Source organism: Asterias amurensis, chromosome 19, assembly GCF_032118995.1.
Source record: "Asterias amurensis chromosome 19, ASM3211899v1".
Classification (NCBI taxonomy): Eukaryota; Metazoa; Echinodermata; class Asteroidea; order Forcipulatida; family Asteriidae; genus Asterias; species Asterias amurensis.
In genome coordinates, this window is record NC_092666.1 from 13616768 (window position 1) to 13636638 (window position 19871).

At 39.7% G+C, this 19871-nt stretch overlaps 2 protein-coding genes across 3 annotated transcripts in view; both read left to right on the forward strand.

Moving 5' to 3' along the window:
• The window catches only part of LOC139951478 (uncharacterized), a 46370-nt gene extending 28159 nt beyond the window's left edge, over positions 1-18211 (forward strand). Inside the window, exons 21-37 of the mRNA XM_071950390.1 lie at positions 760-977; positions 2526-2718; positions 3720-3902; positions 4999-5118; positions 5800-6027; positions 6645-6869; positions 7911-8096; positions 9383-9613; positions 10456-10572; positions 11180-11372; positions 12345-12520; positions 12960-13221; positions 13909-14189; positions 14709-14804; positions 15564-15707; positions 16202-16363; positions 18050-18211. Coding sequence (XP_071806491.1) covers positions 760-977; positions 2526-2718; positions 3720-3902; positions 4999-5118; positions 5800-6027; positions 6645-6869; positions 7911-8096; positions 9383-9613; positions 10456-10572; positions 11180-11372; positions 12345-12520; positions 12960-13221; positions 13909-14189; positions 14709-14804; positions 15564-15707; positions 16202-16363; positions 18050-18117 — 3083 coding nt within the window. The 3' untranslated portion in view covers positions 18118-18211. The remainder of the gene's footprint in view (positions 1-759; positions 978-2525; positions 2719-3719; positions 3903-4998; positions 5119-5799; positions 6028-6644; positions 6870-7910; positions 8097-9382; positions 9614-10455; positions 10573-11179; positions 11373-12344; positions 12521-12959; positions 13222-13908; positions 14190-14708; positions 14805-15563; positions 15708-16201; positions 16364-18049) is intronic.
• A 478-nt stretch (positions 18212-18689) lies between these two features.
• LOC139951479 (uncharacterized) overlaps positions 18690-19871 on the forward strand; it is a 110982-nt gene continuing 109800 nt past the window's right edge. For both annotated transcript variants that reach the window (XR_011787780.1, XM_071950391.1), the window contains exons 1-2: positions 18690-18857; positions 19081-19235. Coding sequence is in view for 1 of the 2 variants with exons in the window: in XM_071950391.1 (XP_071806492.1) it covers positions 19124-19235 (112 nt within the window). In the remaining variant the exon portion in view is untranslated. The remainder of the gene's footprint in view (positions 18858-19080; positions 19236-19871) is intronic.

Here is a 19871-nt window from a genome sequence, read left to right on the forward strand (position 1 = left end):
TATGCAAAAAAATTGTTGTGTGCAATTTCTCATTAGAAAAAATAAATGCAACTATATAAAATATTCATTAATTTTTAAAAACACTAAATATTGTATAAAGGAATCCATCTAGCAACTAAAAATAGAAAAATAAATAAAAAAGGGGCAGGCATTAAAAAGTTTTAATAATTTCTGGGTTTGGCCATCAAAACTTGGAAACTAAACATCCTTTGAGAGAGTGTTTACATAGTATTACTTGGATCATTAAACCTTATAATGGATGAGCAGTTTAATCTGCCTTGAGAAGTCAGCATCCCTACTGGTTTGTTTCTAACTGAGTCCACTGTTTGGAAAAGGAATTACATGAAGATAACAGGTGTGAGATGCCAAAGGAAAAGGATGTATTATTTTGACCTCTTCCTTTTAAGGAGCTTTCCCCTAAGCTTAAGCAAGACACTTAACCAAGATTGCTTCGTAAAGTTGGCGCCTTCTGCTTTACCAGTCAGGCTTCTGATGGATGATACTCGAGCCTACACGTACATCTGTATGGAGTGTAAAGGGGGTAACCCTGTTTCAGCCCTAGGAGTAGATTGTGCCCTACACATGTACACCTTGAAGTGGCCTTCAGGCCTTGTGTATCTGGGGACTTGAATAAAAAAACGATTGTTACCAAATCCCCTTTGTACCAATATCCTCCCATGGCGCTTGCTCTAATGTAAAAGTGTTCTCCCTAGGTGTCTTCTATTTATAAATTTTCTTCTTTAAAATTTCTCATTGCAGCTACGCCTTTCGAAGTGAACTGTCCAGTCGGTACCTACAACCCTACGACGGGTCTGGGAGACGTGAACCAGTGTACGGCATGCGACGCAGGCTACTACTGTCTAGAGGAAACCAACACTCCAGCTGGCCAGTGCTCTGAGGGTTACTACTGTCCAACTAACATCACCAACCCCTACAGTAACAACCCGGCCACCATCGGGTCGTACGGGCCCCAACAGGTACCACCATCATTCCCCTACCTTGGCCCAATTTCATAGAGCTGCTAAGCAAAAAAATTTCTTTAGCATGAAATTTCTTCCTTGATAAAAACAGGATTACCAACCAAATTTCAATGTGATTTCCAGGATAAGCAACCAACAGCTGAACACCAGTAACAAGCAATATGCATTAAAAGCAAATTTTTGTGCTTAGCAGCTCTATGAAATTGGGCCCAGATAATAGGCCTTGGTGCGGCCATCTTCATTTACTCCCATCCAAATCAATGTAACCATACCGAGGCTGGAAGGAGAAATAGTCTGGTTCCTTTTTGTACAACGAGTATAAGCATTCATTACTATTTTTGGATTCAGGGAACATGACCAATATGGTGGCAGCATGATAATGGTGTATTAGTGAAAACGATGCTTTCAAATAGTCATATAAATTGTCTGCTCAGAACTATATGGTCTTTTAGTTCAATTTGTGGGTTTCGTAATATTGCTTTTGCATATTTCGGAGCTCGTGGTGAATGGGGTTTAGTGGTCTTCAAAGTAATTGTTTAGCAAAAAGAAACATTCATTATTTAAAGCCATTATACACTTTCGGTAAACAGTATTGTCCAAGTCCCACACTTCGTGTATCACAACTTATATATAAAATAACAATCCTGTGGAAATTTAGGCTCAATCGGACATCGGAGTCGGGAGAAAATAACGGGAAAACCCACTCCTGTTTTCGCGCGTTTCGCCGTGTCATGACATGTGTTTATAACAAATCCGTAATTCTCGTTAACGAGAATTTATATTGTTTTACCGTTTTCTCAAAAAGTAAAGCATTTCATGGACTAATATTTTAAGAGAAGTCTTTCACCATTACCTTCTGTAAACCCTGTAAATTATTTGTAAATCTGTGAACTTTTTTTTTTTTTCTGTACCGAAAGTGTCCAATGGCTTTAAGTAAAACATTCATTTGTTGATTTTGACTTTTTTTTTCTTCAAATTTGTTTGCATTTTTTTTAAGGCCCATTTGACATTTTGATCTTTACAAGTCTGAAATTGCCATTAATAGCGTTATAGATCTGAGCAATTGAAATGTAGTTTTAAAATGCCTTTATCTTTATAAAAGGTATTATACAGGATTTGTAAGAATGAAAAACATTAGTTCACTTTGAAAGCTTACTGATTATGAAGTTCATACTAGAACTGACGTTTCTGTGAAACATTCCCTCTGCAAATGAAGTCATATTCAAGAAAACTGTTTATGAAAACTTGGAAACATTTTCGTATCCTGTCGCAAATATTGTATTTTGTTATGAAATAAAGAAGTATCTAAATACTCAAATGAGATATTCCTTTTGGTCAAAATGAGTGAAAAGCTGGTGTCAGGATACATAAATCTTTGCAAAGGGCACAAGTCAGTTCTCTTGAAGCATTTCTTTCACATTGATGCCAACATTTTTATTACGCCATCCTGCCAAACACAGTAGGAGATGTTATGCCCCTCCCCCCTCACCCTGCCAACATACCCCCCTTCTGACTTATCTTTGTTTCCCCCCGCTGTTTCCCTAGGTACCATGCCCAGGAGGGACCTACATTGACACTAAAGGAGGGCGCTACTTGGAGGATTGCATCCCCTGTCCGGCTAGCTTCTACTGCCCTCTGGGTACCGGCACTCCAATAGATTGCCCTCGTGGGTTCTATTGTCCGATGAATTCGTCCGTGGCATTCGCATGTCCGATTGGGAGATATGGAAATTCCTCCGGTAAGTTCTTAAAAACTCTAGTCTTTACAGGTCCAAGTGTCAAAAAACGACCTCAAAGAGCTGACCTACGTTAGATTGGTTTGTTTATTGTTTCCACAGTAACGTTGTAGAACAGGCAATAATATATACATGTTCCAAATAATACAGTTAAGCCAGGAGGAAATAAATTCACTTTTATGATACTGCAGGGGGAGCTCACTGAGAAGCAAAGCTTATAAGTGTGAGTCCTAAACAGGTACACCACTTGAGCCCAAACCAAACACCCATGTAACATTAATAACATAGGTTGGGTAAAATTGAACAAAGAGGTACTCAGTCAGGCTCCTAGTGGATGATACCCTTGCTCCATCCTTACGGACTGTGAAGGGGGTAACCCTGTTTCAGCCCCAGGAGTAGGTGGCAACATGCCCCTGGTGACAGTTGAATTGGGTCAGCCCAAATCAGTTAAGTGTAGCCCTAACATTAAAGTGGCCGTCCGTGTCCTTGTAATATTGGGCAATCTCTCATAAAAATAAAATAAAAGAAAGTGTCTACATTTCAGTCTTAAAGGCACTGTACATGTTTGGTAATTGTCAAAGACCAGTGTTCTCACTTGGTGTATCCCATCATAAGCATAAAATAACAAGCCTGTGAAAATTTGGGCTCAATCGGTCATCGAAGTTGCGAGAAAATGATGAAAGAAAAAACACCCTTGTTGGACGAATTTGTGTGCCTTCAGATAGGAATAAAAGACTTCTAGCTAGAAGTCTTTTATTATTTTAGTGAGAAATTACCTCTTTCTCAAAAACTACGTTACTTCAGAGGGAGTCTTCCCACAATGTTTTATACTATCAAAATCTCTCCAATGGTCGTTACCAAATAAAGTTTTAAGTTAATATTTGTTTTGAGTAATTACCAAACGTGTACCTTCCCTTTAAGTTTTGATAAGTATTTCTTGATTGTCTTCAGGAAAAGACAAAATTTTCATGACAAAAATGAGATAAGTCTTTCTTTCTACCCAGGTCTCCCATCATTAGAGAGCTGCCCTCTCTGTGATCCAGGCTGGTATTGTGACGCCCCTGGTCTAACCACCCCGAGAGCACCGTGCGATCCAGGTTTCGTCTGCTACGAGGGCGCTACATCATCAGATCCGACCGATGGGACATTGGGAGAAGTTTGCCCTGCGGGAGGTTACTGTCCTCTTGGTGAGTGACCCCTGACCTAAAGATGTTTTCTTACTATTATTTTTAATTTATTTATAAAATTAATTTGTCAAATTAAAAAAATATTTGTTAAATTATTATTATTATTTGTTGTGACCCCTTTGAGAAAGACTGTGCGAGGGTAAAAAAGGAAAAAAAGAAATGTAAATATAAAAAACAAAAAGTTATTCATAATTTTGTACCCTTTGAGCAAGACACTGAACAATTTTTTTTGCATTGCTTCCATATTTCCTTTTTGTTTGGTAAGCAGTTGACAAAAGCTAAGTCTATTTACTCTATTATTAGTGAGAGGCTCTAGTTTTTTTCAAATCATTTCAATAAGATGTTTACTCCTCACTGGCTTTGGAAAACAACTAAATATAATAATAATAAATAATAATAATAAATAATAATAATAATAATAACCGTATTTTCAAACATTGTGTATGTAGCTTTTTCGATAGGTTTTTGCAATTGTTTAATTGTGCTTTTATTTTTCAGTTTTTGTAAGCGCTGTGATATAGTTTTCTATGGGGAGCGTTTCTAAATACCTGTTATTATTATTATATTATTATTTGTAACGCGCCTTTTGCCAAAGGATACAAAGCGCCAGGTATTATTACTGCAAGGAGTGGGGCGAATTTTGAGATGTAAGACCTAATCCTTAAGCACCATGTAATGGTTTACAAGGTGCTGTGGCGCAATATGCTGCCAATCCAGCCAGGAACACCGGGGCGAACACCTTCTCTTTTCGATAAGTGCACTGGGTTCTTTTACATGCGTTTACACAACACATGGGACCAACAGCTTTACGTCCCATCCGAAGGACGAAGCAATGGTTATGTGTCTTGCTTAAGGACACAAGTGTCACGGCTGGGGATTCGAAACCCACCCTCTGTTGATCAGAAACACAAGAGTTTGAATTCGGTGCTCTTAACCTCTCGGCCACGACGCTCCCTGATATGAGAATATCAGTTCATAGAAAGGTAATGAAATCAAAAGTTTATGAAATAGATTCCTGGCTAAAAGTTGCTTTGTGTATTCTCTTGTTGTTTTTGTTATTGTTGATGTTGTTGTTGTTGTTGTTGTTGTTTTGTAGGATCCTACACCAGTCTGCCGTGCCCACCAGGGACGTACAGTAACACATCGGGTGCCATTAATCACTACGACTGCTTTGATTGTGATCCTGGATTCTACTGCAGTAACGCAAGAACGCCAAGTAAGATGAAATGATCAGGGCCCCAAGTCACATCGTTTTGCTCGGCCATTTATTAACTGGGTCTGGGATGTCACATCACTTTGATGAATTTCTTTTTTAATTTTGCCTTACCCTTGACGGCCCCAGCTAATGAAGAGTTATTTCCGAAAAATTTAAATAAATAAATAAATAAAAACAATTGGCACTTACCGAAGCAAATTACGTGCTTAGGCCAAGCGTGTTTCACGGGTTGGCAGGGTTGTTTGTTCGCAAGCATACTTCACGTAACTAGGCCTGTTCCCAAAGAAAAAAAATGTACACAGCAAAGTAGGTATACACATTGTGTTGATGATAAATAAATGATGGCGCTGTCCAATTTAGTGACATTTTATGACTGTTGGCTTGATACCATAGGTTTGCAAAAATGAAATTTTGGCAAGGTGTATGGGTGAGGTCCATATCAGTTTAATGTATCCGCTATGTTGATTTTGTATCCATGGGGGGTGTGGTGGGTGGATATATTTGGGATGACCGAGGAAGCCATTATAACGATTGCGTCATGAAATTGGGGGTGAGACCGTGGGCATATTTTTTTCAGATACCAATCATATGTAGCACATACACATGGTGTTACTGCAAACCAAATACACATATAATTGTTTCCCAGTCTTAACTTATTGTTGTCTACATCTCGTTCAACAGGTCCATCTGGTCCATGTAACCCAGGCTACTACTGCACCGGAGGGGCTCGAACCCCGAACCAAACCGTCACCCAGCCGGGCCATTACTCAGAGTCAGGCGCCACCCAGGAGACCCCCTGCCAACTGGGTACCTACATGCCCCACGATAGGGCGGGCGAGTGTTACATATGCGAACCTGGGTTCTACTGCCCCTACGAGGGCATGACTAATATGACTGTGTGCGAAGCTGGTAAGCCATTGCATAATAATAAGAATAATAATAATAAAGCAACTTGTATGTATGTGTATAAAGCGCCCTTAACCCCAAAGGGTCCCGAGGCGCTTACAGAAATTAAAAATTTAAGCAGGTTCAAAAAAATTTAAGCAAGTTCAAAAAAGTACAGAACAATTTAAGATAAACAGATTTAGAATGCTTAAGAAAATTACAAACGTCCAATAACAATGAATAAAATTTAAGCAAATTTAGAAAATTACAGAACAATTGAAGTCTTGCTCCCTGTGTGCAAACCCACTTGTGAATACTGATCATCCTCTTAAAGAAAGGGATACCAGACTATTTTGATCTTTCAGGTTGGGTTTGGTGAAAGCAGCTTTGCTCGTACCAATACAATTTTGTGTGTGCATATTTTGACGACCAAGTTATATTTACTTTATTATTAGTAGTATTATTAATAGTTTATATTTCTGGTATTGAAACCAAGAAGGACTTGTAAGTGAACTGATTTACCATGCCCCTTTAACCTCTTGGCCCTGCCCTGCCACGCCTCGTTTTAATCGATCAACTTCAACAAGTAATCAATAACCGCCCACTAACCTTTCTGATACCCCCTACCCCCATGTTCTCAGGTCAATACTGTGGAGAAGGCGCTTTCACATTTGAACTTTGCCCTCCGGGTACCTACTCGGGCGTCAGTCATCAGACGCACATTGATAACTGTACGGATTGCGAGCAAGGGTACTACTGCAGTGAGAGAGGTGGTGTAACGCAGACAGACATGTGTGATGCGGGTCATATTTGCTTCAAGAACGCCTTGTTTGCAACGCCTGTCTACAATAACGACTCGTCCGGAGGTAAGTCCTCACGTGAACTTTGATTTATGCGTACCCAATCAATACAATGTCTTGCTCCTTCTGGCGACTTCCTCAACACCAAGAAGCTGTTGTCTCAAGGAGCCACTTGACAAAGTTGTTTTGAGTTGAAGAAGACCTACAATCCCGGCCATATCTCGTTGGGCCCCCTGCCCCCTTTCAATGTTGGTTCTCATTGTTGCAGGGTCTTCTTCTGCGTTCCAGTCAACATTTAGCGGGGGTACAGGGGAGAGAATGTTCATTGTTAGGGGAAGTGGACAGGGGGTGGCCCAAGCATTTTGGCCGTTATTGTAGTTAGGCTCTTAGTCTAGCCAATATAACTCTGAATGAAAACCTTGCCTGAGCATATCCAACATGCTATGGCACAGAGCTGCCAGCTCTCCCTTATTCTGCACAGAAAGTTACGCGAAAAAAACCTAATCATTCCATGTTCTGGTGAGCCAGTTTAAAAGTCTCACTGATTACCAAAATCTTTTCCCTTTTTTGTGTTGAATGTACATGTAATTCTAAATAGCTGTGTAATTGTTGTACAAAGTCTCCCTGATTGCAAAATGGAAATGTTGGCAGCTCTGCATGACATTGTCAATTCTAGTGAGTTAACCGATAGTCCCGGTCGTGACACTTGACCATGATTGCTTCATAAAATTGAAGAGGTATTGCTTTCTACCAGCCAGGCTTCTGATGGATGATACTCAAGCTTACATCATTATGGACTGTAAAGGGGGTAACCCTGTTTCAGCCCCAGGAGTAGGTGGTAACGGCCCCTGGGAAAAAATACAAAAGCAGCCCACACCTTGGAAGTGGCCTTCAGGCCTTGTGTGTCTGGCAAATTGCATAAAAAAAAAGAAAAAAAACCCAAAAAACAAAACAAAAACAGTATTGAGCTATTTTGAGTTGAGGATTTACGCTTCGGGACAAAAAGGGGTGCTGGACTTGTCATTTTTAAAGATTTTACAAATTCTCTAAGCCGCTGTACATACCCCACCAACACACCTCAATTATTACTTTCTATTGTTCTATCAGGTCAAGTCATCATAACCTGGGGTGACCAGTGCGCGCAAGGTCATTTCTGCGTCCAGGGGGCGACCTTCATGGAAGCGTGCCCCAAAGGGACCTACCTTGATTTTGTGGGAGCTAAATCCGAAGCCGACTGCAAACCTTGCGGAGAAGGGCGATACTGCGACTCGACAGGAGCCATAGCGGAGACAGGTCTGTAGCTCTTTTATTTTGGGGGGATAATGCACACTTTGGTCCATTTTCATCAAGCTGTTCAGCAGAAAATATTGCTTGACAAATTTCTTTGCTAAGCTAAAATATTAATGGGGCACCAGTCACAACAATTCAAATGTAACGTAAGTTTGGCTGGTAATCTGTTTCTGCTAAGGAATACTCTTCAGTGCTTAGCAAGTTTCTTGTGCTTACAGGCCTTTTGCAATTGTGCCCAGGGCTGGATTTCATAAAGCCTGTATGCAAACAAAAATTGCTCAGAAAAAAAAGAAACTTGCTCAGTAGAATTATCTGCTTGAAAGCTTTTTGAAATTGGGCACAGTTCAGTATAGACCTTTATCATGGTGCAGCCATCTTGACTTTCTCCCATTGATATCAATGTTACCAGACCGGGGCTGGAAGAACAAAATAGTCTGTGTTTTTTTTGCAAAATGATTATTAGCATTCATTATTGTTATTCGATACGAGGAACATGACCAAGATGGACGCACCATGATAAAGGTCTGTAGAGATCTTTCTACAGGTTGTACTGAATCCTTGTGAATTTTGCTTTCATTGCTCTCATTTTCATAAAAGTTTGGCATAGTAGTATCTTGCCTCGCTTTTTTCCTCTAGGGCCCCGGTTCAAATCCCACCGGGGGCACTTTGTGGATTGGGCTTTCAGTCCCTGCCCGAATGCGTGGGTTTTCCCCGCAATAATTCTCTGGAGTGTTCCTTCAAAATCTAAAACTGAATTTTTTTTTCTTGTCTGCTCTACATTGGAGTACAGTGATTAATTTAGCTTTCCTGAGAATCCTGGGCTTCCAGAACAAATAAAATAAATGAAAACTTTGTGTGTGTGTTATTTTTCTTTTGCATGCGAAAAAATATTAGTAACAATAATACAGCATTTTTAAAGCACACTTTATCTGTATAACATTCAAAGGCGCTGGTCAAGAACAAGAAGAAAATTTCACTCGATATTTTTTATAGGCTTATCTGAAGAGATGGGTTTTGAGAGAATGTTTGAATCGTGAGATGTTATACGTGTCCTTAAGATGTTGAGGCAGAGAGTTCCAGAGGCGGGGCGAAATGTTACTGAATGCCCTGTCCCCATAGCTGGATAAACGGGTCAGAGGAACATAGAGCATGCTGCCTGATGACCCAGACCCGGCCTGACACTACGGGGCTAAAGCATGCTCAGTATGTAGGTAGGGGCTAGTCTATGGAGAGCCATGAATGTCAGAAGGATGATAATTCAATCTTTATGTGTGTGTTTCTCTCTCTAGCTGACTGCGATCCAGGCTTTGTATGTCTCGGTGGAGCCATGCAGAAGGATCCAACGGACAACGTCACTGGTCACGTCTGCTCCAAGCGACGCTACTGCCCGGGGGGTACGGCAAACGAGTTCCAATGCGCACAGGGGTACTACTCGGATGTTGAAGGCCTGTCTGAATGCAAGATGTGCGAGCCTGGGTTCTACTGTGTGCCGGACGCTGATCCTGTACCCTGTCCTCAAGGTATTTATGAACGAGAACGATAACAAAACAATTACAGGGATGTCATTTCTTCATTTTTTAACCTCAACTTCATTTTTTTTCCACCCCCCAAACAAATAATAATAAAAAAGAAAAGTTAAAAAAAATAGGTAAACAAAATCACTTTGAAATTTGTTGGTTTAATATAAATAATTTATAAGTAAGATCAAATTCGGAAGATAATGAAGATAAAAGCATATGGAACACTCTAGATTGCAGAGTAGGGCATTCAAAACCAAAGATAAATGTATGTAGTTGTAAGCAGGCTTCCTGTCAGAAGATTTTGTGCTCGCAAGCTTTCATGCTTTGCGCTCATAGTTAAATTTTTGTTTTCAACAGCCTATCACATCCCTGAAATTAAAAAACATCTGAAATAAAAAAGTTGCATGGCGGTAAGGTGCTGCCACTTCCCAGGCTGTATCGAAATTTGGGTGTGATCCTTGGCTACACGGCAGTAAACGGTTGCACAGGCTGTATGGCTTCTGACTGGAACAACTAGACGATGATACCCAAGCCTACATCCATATGAACTGTAAAAGGGGTATCCCTGTTTCAGCCCTAGGAGTAGGTGGCAACGACTACTGGAATAAAATAATTGTAGTCCACACCTTGAAGTGGCCTTCCGGCCTTGTGTGTCTGGCGCCTTGCATAAAAAATAAATTAAAAAAAAGACAAAGGTTTTGACAATAGGGAGACAACCAACACAGGGCTAGATAGCTCTGTTGGTAGAGCGCTGGCACATTAATCCGAAGGTTGTTTGTTCGAGTCCCACTTTATTTAACCCTTCTTTGTTCAACCCCAAATAACTTCTTTTGTTGTTACAGGGCAATATTGCATCGGTGGTACTGAGTCAAATAGAGACCCCATAGACTGTCCGACGGGAACGTTTGGAAACCGGACTCAACTCACCCTGGAAGATGAGTGTACTATATGTCCAGGAGGTAGGTACCAGGCCATTTATAATTTGCGGTTGACTTATAATGTCATGTTAGTAGCTGAAAATAAAATAAAAAATGCAGAAGAGAAGTAAAAAATAAACCAAGCACACGAGACTAGAGGGAAAGATCAAAATAGACAAAAGAAAATTAGAAAAAAAGAAAGTGAAGAAAAGAAAAAAAGAAAAATACATACTGAAATAAATTGTAGAAATGTCCTGAATCTGAATTCGATTTAAAAAAAAAAAATGAAAGAAGGTTTGGAAACGCTAAATTAGAATGATGGAAGTTGTGTCCTAAAGGGTATCAACTTAAAAAAAGGAAATTATGTTTTTTTGAATAATTAAGTCCGTTGGTAAATACTGCGAGGGGCTTGTCCACCTACAGTGTGTAGAAAAAAAACAATTTAAATTGAAGGGGTTTTGGAAATGTTAATTCAGAAATGCAGTGATTAGAATGATTGAAGCTGTGACCCGAAGGTGTCAATTTAGAAACTGAACTTATGTTTTTTTTTTATTCTTTACTTCGTAGGCAAATTACGCTAGCAGCCTGGCTCTGTATGTCAATTTAAAATCATAACTGATGGTTTAAAAAAATATTTTTTCCTCTGTAGGTAAATACTGCGAGCAGCCAGGGTTGACCACCTACAGTGGTCTGATCGTAGCAGGATTCTGGTCCATTACTGGGGCCACCCAAAAAGGCCCCTTTGATGACGTCACCAATCCAGACTTTGGAATATGTCCTAATGGATACTTCTGCCCTGAAGGATCAGACCATCCAAGTCCGTGCCCTCCTGGGACCTACAGGTAAGAGCAACTTATCTATATGAAGACCTTCAGCTTTATTATTAAAGACACTGGACCCTATTGGTAATTGTTAAATACCAGTCTTCTCACTTGGTGTATCTCAACATATACATAAAATAACAAACCAGTGAAAATTTGAGCTCAATTGGTCGTCGAAGTTGAGAGAGAATAATGGAAGAAAAACGCCCTTGTCGCACAAGTTGTGTGCTTTCAGATGCTTGATTTCGAGACCTCAACATCAAATTATGAGGTCTGAAATCAAATTCAAATGTTTTAGTGAGAAATTACTTCCTTCTCAAAAACTACGTTACTTCAGAGGGAGCCGTTTCTCACAATGTTTTATACAATCAACAGCTCTCCATTGATTGTTAACAAGTAAGTTTTGCTAACAATTATTTGGAGTGATTACCAATAGTGTCCAGTGCCTTTCAGTAGTCAACTGGGCTAATAATTTAACTTTTGAGTATTACTGTTATTCTCTGGAAGATGGTCAGAGCACACTGATCGAAACCTCGAGCGACAACCGGTTCTTCTCTGAGCCATCACTTCTCACAAAAGAGATTTGTCATGGTGTCACTGCCAACCTAACACCTGTTTCAGATAGGCGCTCCAGAGTCGCGCCGAACCAAATTCTAAAATAAGTACATGAACAGTTCAACGTCTGAAACAGAGAAACTGGACGTGCTAGAAGTTGAAAGATCGACTGTTGCAGTCAGTCAAAACCACTCTGGAACACCTTGGTTTCAGACGTCGTTCTTGTCTTGAGCCGAGCCAATGTAAATGTAAAAACTTATGATAAGTTCGCCCGTCTGAAACCAAAATTTATTTGGTTCGACCCAGAGTCACTCCTAATCTATTTGGTTCGGCGCGGCTCAGGGGAACTGGCTGAAACGGGTGTCACTAAGTTGTTATTAATAAACGAGTAATTTATTGCTCAATACTCATCACCGATATTTGACATTATCTTGCTAGTGACTCAACCCACCTACCGTCCGAGGGCTCTTGTTCGGTGTGCCTCCCTGGAAAGTACTGCCCTGAGTACCACGCTACGTCATGGAAAGGTGATTGCGACGCTGGTTGGTATTGTACAAACGGCTCCACCTTACAGAGACCTCTAGAAGCAGATGAGGGAGGTGAATGCCCTCCAGGTAAGCAACTCAATAAAATTATGCTTACCAGAATATTGTTACCAGCCAAACTACCATGTCACCATGTACCATTTGAGAGTGGTGTCCTGCTCATTTCTGCTTAGTGGAGAGATGTTAAGCAATATGAAATTTTGTCATGGGATGTTCTTTCTCCGTTTTGACCGGAAATCCTTTTTTTTCAGCACTTTTTAAATTTGTTTATATTTTTAGTTTTTTTTTAAATTATTTTATATCTAAAATCAAAATGGATTTTCATTGTTACGTCATCAATTTTTCATAAAGTAAGCACCGGAGGGTTAGCATACCTTTTCATGTGACATACAGATCTCTGCATACCTCTTAGGAATCGGATATAGAGTGCTTTGAGTTGCCCATCAGGTATGAAGAAGCACTATATTGTAGGAATTTCATATTATTATTTGTTCTCTTGGTTCAAAAGGATTTTATTGTCCGGCCGGTTCACCAGCTCCAGTCAAGTGCCAAGCGGGGACCTACAACAACGAGAGTGGTCAGTCTGTTTGTCTAGATTGTCCAGCGGGTTCTTATTGTATCGAACAGACCACTGACCCGGCAGAGTGTCCAGAGGGTTATTACTGCCCCATCAGTACCCAGACAGCGTACGCTAACGCTTGCCCCGAGGGAAAGTTTAATAACCTGACTGGGAGGTCGTCGCTACAAGATTGTATAGAGTGTCTCCCGACGTAAGTACTTTGTAAATATTTCTTATTTTGGATAGGAATTTGTAAAACTAATAATCATAATAACAGGCACTATTGAGCACTCTTTACACTGGGTACTACAGCGCTTTACAATAAAACTATACTAAAAGCAAATGAATATAGACACTAATAATGGAAAAGACGGTTGGTCCTTAGTAATTAACCATTGAACTGGAAAGTTTTGAGAAGTCTCTTTAAAAGTTTCAGTGACTCTGCAGATTTGATTTGATGAGGGTGACAGTTCCAAAGGTGTGGGCATTTTAGCACTTGGATTTTCCTGTGGGAACATGTACATGTATGCCAGCCTGCAATATGATACCATGTGATAAATGCCTCTACACAATCCACGATAATCGGGCGTTTAGGTTGGCGTAGTGGTATCTTTCCTTGCCTTTCACTTCCAAGCCGGGGGGGGGGGGGGGGGGGGGCACTATGTTGGTTTGGGTTTTCAGTCCCTACCTCACTGCATGGGTTTTCCTGGGATTAATTTTCTGGGTGTTTTCCTCCCACATCTAAAACTGAAATTTTCTTCCTCTTCTTTTCTCCATTGGGTCCTTGGCTAGTGCAGTAATTAAATTTGCTTTTCTGAGACTTTTTGGCTTCACATCCAGATTTAATAGTTGTTGAGCTTGGTGTTTAAACCAACAAAACCATTTCCTTTTCTTTCAGCTACTACTGTGGTACTCCCGGTCTAAGCTGGCCCACCGGTCTCTGCGATGCCGGATGGTACTGTCGTAACAGTTCCCGCTTCGCCCAGCCGACCCAAGCCTACCAAGGAGGGCGCTGTGAGCTCGGGCAGTACTGCCCGCGAGGAAGCTCCCTTCCACTGTCGTGTCTGCCCGGAATGTTCTGCGGGAGTCCGCAGTTGGCTTATCCCAATGGAAGTTGCTCTGCTGGGCATTATTGCGTGGGCGGGGCTTCGGTCGCTGATCCAGAGGGAAGCCTAACAGGTAAATATTTTTGTTTAAATCCTGCTCTAGTAAGTTTGTCTTTGATGCAAATTTAACATCTATTATATCGTTATGGTACCCGCTGCCAAAACATTGATTCGAACTGCCTCTAGCTGCCGGGCAACCTCGGTAGTCTAGTTGGTAAGACCCTGCTCTAGAATTGAAAGGGTCGTGGGTTCGAATCCCACCCGAGTAATTTGCCACGAATTTGATTTCGAGACCTTGGATTTAGAATTTGAGGTCTCGAAATCAAGCGTCTGAAAGCACACAACTTCATGTGACAAGGGTGTTTTTTTCTTTCATTATTATCTCGCAACTTTGACAACCGATTGAGCTCAAATTTTCACAGGTTTGTTATTTTATGCATATGTTGAGATACACCAACTGTGATGGCTAGTCTTTGACAATTACCAATAGTGTCCAATGTCTTTAAATGCCTGTTGCTTGAACACATTTCGTGGATCTCGTTTTAGGTTTTTTAAATTTGCCTTAAAGCTGTCTTCCTTTGATCTATTTCAGGTGATATTTGCCCGACGGGGCATTACTGTCTGGAAGGAAGTTCTTCCCCTTCGTCCTGCCCGATCGGGACTTTCGGTAACACCACAGGAAATGAAGGTAAGGTAGAAAGTGGAATGATAGAAGACAAAACGAAATGGTGTGATAGACAACCTTGTTTCAAGAACAAGAAACAACCTTTGGAATTTTGAGTTTATCAAATTTGTGTATTTACAAAATACGCAAGCTTTTGACAAACAGCATTTTAATTAACCTTTTGGGGATTTACATGTACATGTAATAAAGAGTATTTGAATTGCATTACATTAAAAAGAGATGCGATTTTGCTTCATTGAGCAAAGGGTCTTTTTACAAGTGTGTGCTTGAACAAAGAGAACAACGTTTCACGACAAGATTTTTGAAGACGGTTACAAAAATTCAATCTGTTACAAACTGTAATTTTTCATTTCTTTTTTGCTTTTCAAGATTCAAGTTCCATGCCTGATTATTTCAATTCAATTCAATCAACAGTTTTTTCCATATTGGTCATCAAGGAGAATAATAAACAAATTAAGTACAATTATTTAAGTCAAAGACAGTCGAGGACAGATCAAGAAAATAATTAATAAAAATGAAATGAAAAAAATATAATGTTATCGATGTGGAGCAAACCAATATGTGGGCATATACAGAAGCCAGGAAGGCTTGTTTTGAAATGCCTGACCCCCCCCCCCCCCAAAAAAAAAACCCTGTTTTTATTGATTTTAATTTGTTTTATATTTTACTAACAAAACTCTTCTTACCAAAGATTTAAGTTCCATGGTTTGTAAAAAAAAAAAATCAAAATTATTAATTTGAATTCTGTTTTTTCCCTGACAGCTGAATCTGACTGTTACAACTGCACCCAGGGCATGTACTGTGAGGGTCTCGCAAACACCCACCCAGACGGACCATGTGTGTCTGGTTACTACTGCCCACCAGGACAGATTGTTAAGGATCCTTATGACTATCGCTGTCCTCAAGGTAAAGGAACCCGACCATTTACAATTTATTGGGAAGTAGAATTACTCTTTTTATCGTAAAAGAGAAATTTGGGGGGAAAATTGTCGTCTTTCTCAAAAGCTACACTACTTCAGAGGGCATTGTTTTTCACAACGATTTATACTTTCAACAGCTCTTCAGTCTTCTTTACAAAGTCTTTCTGGAGTAATTACCAAAGGTGTTAGGGTTAGGGTTAAAACATTTTGTTTGTGGATTTTTATTTTGAATCTTAACGATTATTAACATGCTCTTTTCAATTAACGGTATTTTGATTTTTGTGGATTTGCAATTAATGACCTTATACCGCTGAGGCAATAAGTTGGCACGATCGAAACCCCATAGGCATGTGATTTGTTAGTTTTTTAATGGAGTCTGTCTTTTAAACCCCCCCCCCCCCCAAAAAAAAAAAAAAAATAAATAAATAAAAAATCTTCCTATCACATATCTGATCCAATCATTTCTTTCTTCCCATCCAGGTCACTATTGCCCAGAGGGTAGCCACGAGCCAATACGATGTAGCTCTGGCTATTACCAAGATGAAACGGCCGAAGGATCCTGCAAGGGATGTCCGAGCGGCTACTACTGTGATAGTACCCTCAGCCCGGTCCTCTTGTACAACGACTCACTTTGTTTAGAAGGTACGTTTATATTTTTGTACTGTTTAAAGATACTGGACACTATTGGTAATTGTCAAAGACTAGTCTTCACAGTTGGTGTATCTCAACATATGCATAAAATAACAAACTTGTGACAGTTTGAGCTCAATCGGTCTTCGAAGTTGCGAGATATTAATTGATGATAAAAAAACACCCTTGTCGCTCCATGGTCACACGAAGTTGTGCGCTTTCAGATGCTTGATTTCGAGACCTCAAACTCTAAATCCGAGGTCTCGAAATCAAATTTGTGGAAAATTACTTCTTTCTCGAAAGCTTCGTCACTTTAGAGGGAGCCGTTTCTCACAATGTTTTATACTATCAACCTCTCCCCGTTACTCGTAATGAAGAAAGGTATTATGATAATAATTATTTTGAGGAATTACCAATAGTGTCCACTGCCTTTAAGAGTTTTGATTCCTTTTGTAATTCAAGTTTTTGGCTTGACATGAATTCCCACTCACTGGGAATAAAGATGTATGTAATATAATTTACCTTTAGAAGTTTCAGCTTCATTAGGCGTCAAAGTTTTGAGAAAAAAAATTGAACATCACAGAGCAATTCAGGAGAAAATCCGTTGTAGATGCTAAAATAAATTTTGTCTCACTGACATACTGAGACAAAATTTATTTTTGTAAAATTGCTTTACTCATTTCCCCAAAACAATACCTCAGCAAGTAATCTAAGGGAAGCTTTCTACCATCATTATCTTTAAAGGCACTGGACACATTTGGTAATTGTCAAGGACCAGTCTTCTCACTTGGTCTTGGTGTATCCCAACATAAGCATAAAACAACAAAACCAGTGAAAATTTAAGCTCAATTGGTCATCGAAGTTGCGAGAAAATGATGAGAGACAAACACCCTTGTTGGACGAATTTTTGTGCTTTCAGATAGGAATAAAAGACTTCTGGCTAAAGACTTCTGGCTAGAAGTCTTTTATTATTTTAGTGAGAAATTACCTCTTTCTCAAAATCTATGCTACTTCAGAGGGAGCTGTTTCTCACAATGTTTTATACTATCAACAGCTCTCCAATGTTCGTTACCAAGTCAGTTTTTAAGTTAATATTTGTGTTGAATAATTACCAAACGTGTACCTTCCCTTTAAACTGTGCAAGTTTATTGTAAATCTGTGGACGTTGTTTTTTGTGTCAAGATCATGCCCGTTTTTTGCGACGCTCCCCAATGTGCTGTAACCATGGAGCTAAGAGGCTAGGACTCGATTTCACAAAGCACTAAAATTCGTCTTAAGATGAATTTCAAATAATAAACCACAAGAGAAACCAATAATAATAAACCAATAATAATAATAAAAAAGGGAAACTGACTGGGTAAATTTTAAATGATTTGGAGTTGAACAAAGAAAAATTAACTAGAAGACTAGATGAGTTTGTCAGTATTACAATAGTGACTTTTATTGTCAATTGTGACATCACACTTTGCTTAGCATACGCTTCTCTCAATACTTATGCATGACGTCATAATTCTTACCCAAAATGAGGCTATGGGCGCACTTCCCCCATCACTTGCATTGGCTGCGCCCATCGCCTCGTTTTGAGTTAGCATTGTGACGTACCTCATGCATAAATATTAAGAGAGGCGTATAAAAGAATAATTCATCATTAGCCCTTAGATCTGTTTATTTCCTGACGTATGTATGATTCTCCCGCAGGTTATTACTGCCCTCCCTTGACGCGCTACGCCACGGAGTTCAAATGCCCCCGGGGGAACGTTTGGTAATCGTACCGGTATGAACGCCAGCGATGACTGCAACCCCTGTCCTGGTGGATATTACTGCGACGAGGAGGCCCAGACATCTTACACTAAACTCTGCTCAGCCGGGTAAGAAGTTGTTAAGAAAGGCATTGTCGTTTTTGTTGAGGTTGTTCTTGTTAGCAGGGATGTGATTTTTTTGTTTTTAATCAGAAATCCAATGAAAAAAAATGAAAAAAATTAATAAAAAAAATATATATATAAATTTCCATAGAAAGATTTTCTTCGGAGTGTCACAAGAATAGTGCTCTTGAAATGTTTTTTTTTCCCTTTTTTTTCTTGGATTTTTTACAATTGTTTTCAGGAATTAAAAAAAATCTCCTAAAGCCATACAATTTTCTTGATAGAAGTAAAGCACGCACCAAAAGGAGAGTGTATTCTTGTATTTTGATGATGCACATAGTGTGTAAACCCCATGAGTTGAAACATCTTGGAGGTTCCAGGTCTAGAATAAGGAGGAACTTTTTCAGGAATTTTCAAATTTGTCAATCTTATCATTGAAATATATTCATATTTCCATTTCACAGGTACTAACTGCCGTACAGGTGCTTTCACATCCACTCCTAACCTGACTTTAGATGCTAATATCTGCCCTGCTGGCTATTACTGCGTGGAGGGAACCGATGAACCGGTACCCTGCCCACCTGGAACCTTCTCAGATAACACCAAGCTGATGGCTCTGGAAGAATGCAGTAATTGTACAAAAGGTACGCGAGAAGCAGTGTCAGAAAGTTTCATTTTTCCCCCCATTTTGTCTGCATAAGGTACTGACATCACTTTTTGCAAATTAGTAAAACAATGCCAGTGAGACGAAAATATTTTAGCATGTACATCGTAATTCCCAGTATTGCTAAAAAAATAATTTGATTATAAAAAAATATTTAGATCATAATTTTTTTTCAAATTCTTTATAATTGTTTATATCTTCAGGTCTGTACTGTCCGGACCAAGCAATGACCGCTCCGGCTGGAGAATGCTTGGCGGCTACTACTGTCCAGAGGGCTCAAGCCGTCTGGATCAGATTGAATGTCCAGTTGGCAAATACTGCATCAATGGCACGTTTGATCCAACAAACTGCCCAAGAGGTACGTTGAAACTGCTACATTGGTTAAAGGCAGTGGACACTATTGGTAATTGTCAAAGACTAGCCTTCACAGTTGGTGTATCTTAACATAAGCATAAAATAACAACCCTGTGAAAATTTGAGCTCAATCGATCATCAAACTTGCGAGATAATAATGAAAGAAAAAAAACACCCTTGTCACACGAAGTTGTGTGCGTTTGGATGGTTGATTTTGAGACCTCAAGTTCTAAACCTGAGTCTCGAAATCAAACTCGTGGAAAATTACGTCTTTCTCTAAAACTATGGCACTTCAGAGGGAGCTGTTTCTCACAATGTTTTATACCATAAACTTCTCCCCATTACTCGTCACCAAGTTTTATGCCAATAATTATTTTGAGTAATTACCAATAGTGTCCACTGCCTTTAATCTTCCTAGAACAAGGTTCAAATAAAAGCCTGTGGCTTGTCGTGGATGAACAGACCCAAGCTCAGGGCCCAATTTCATTTAGCCTGTAAGCACACAAATTTGCTTAGCATGAAATTTATTCCTTAATAAAAACAGGATTACCAACCAAATTTCCATGTGATTTTCAGGATAATCAAACAACAGCTGAATGCCAGCAACAAGCAATATGCAACAAATTAAAATTTGATTGGT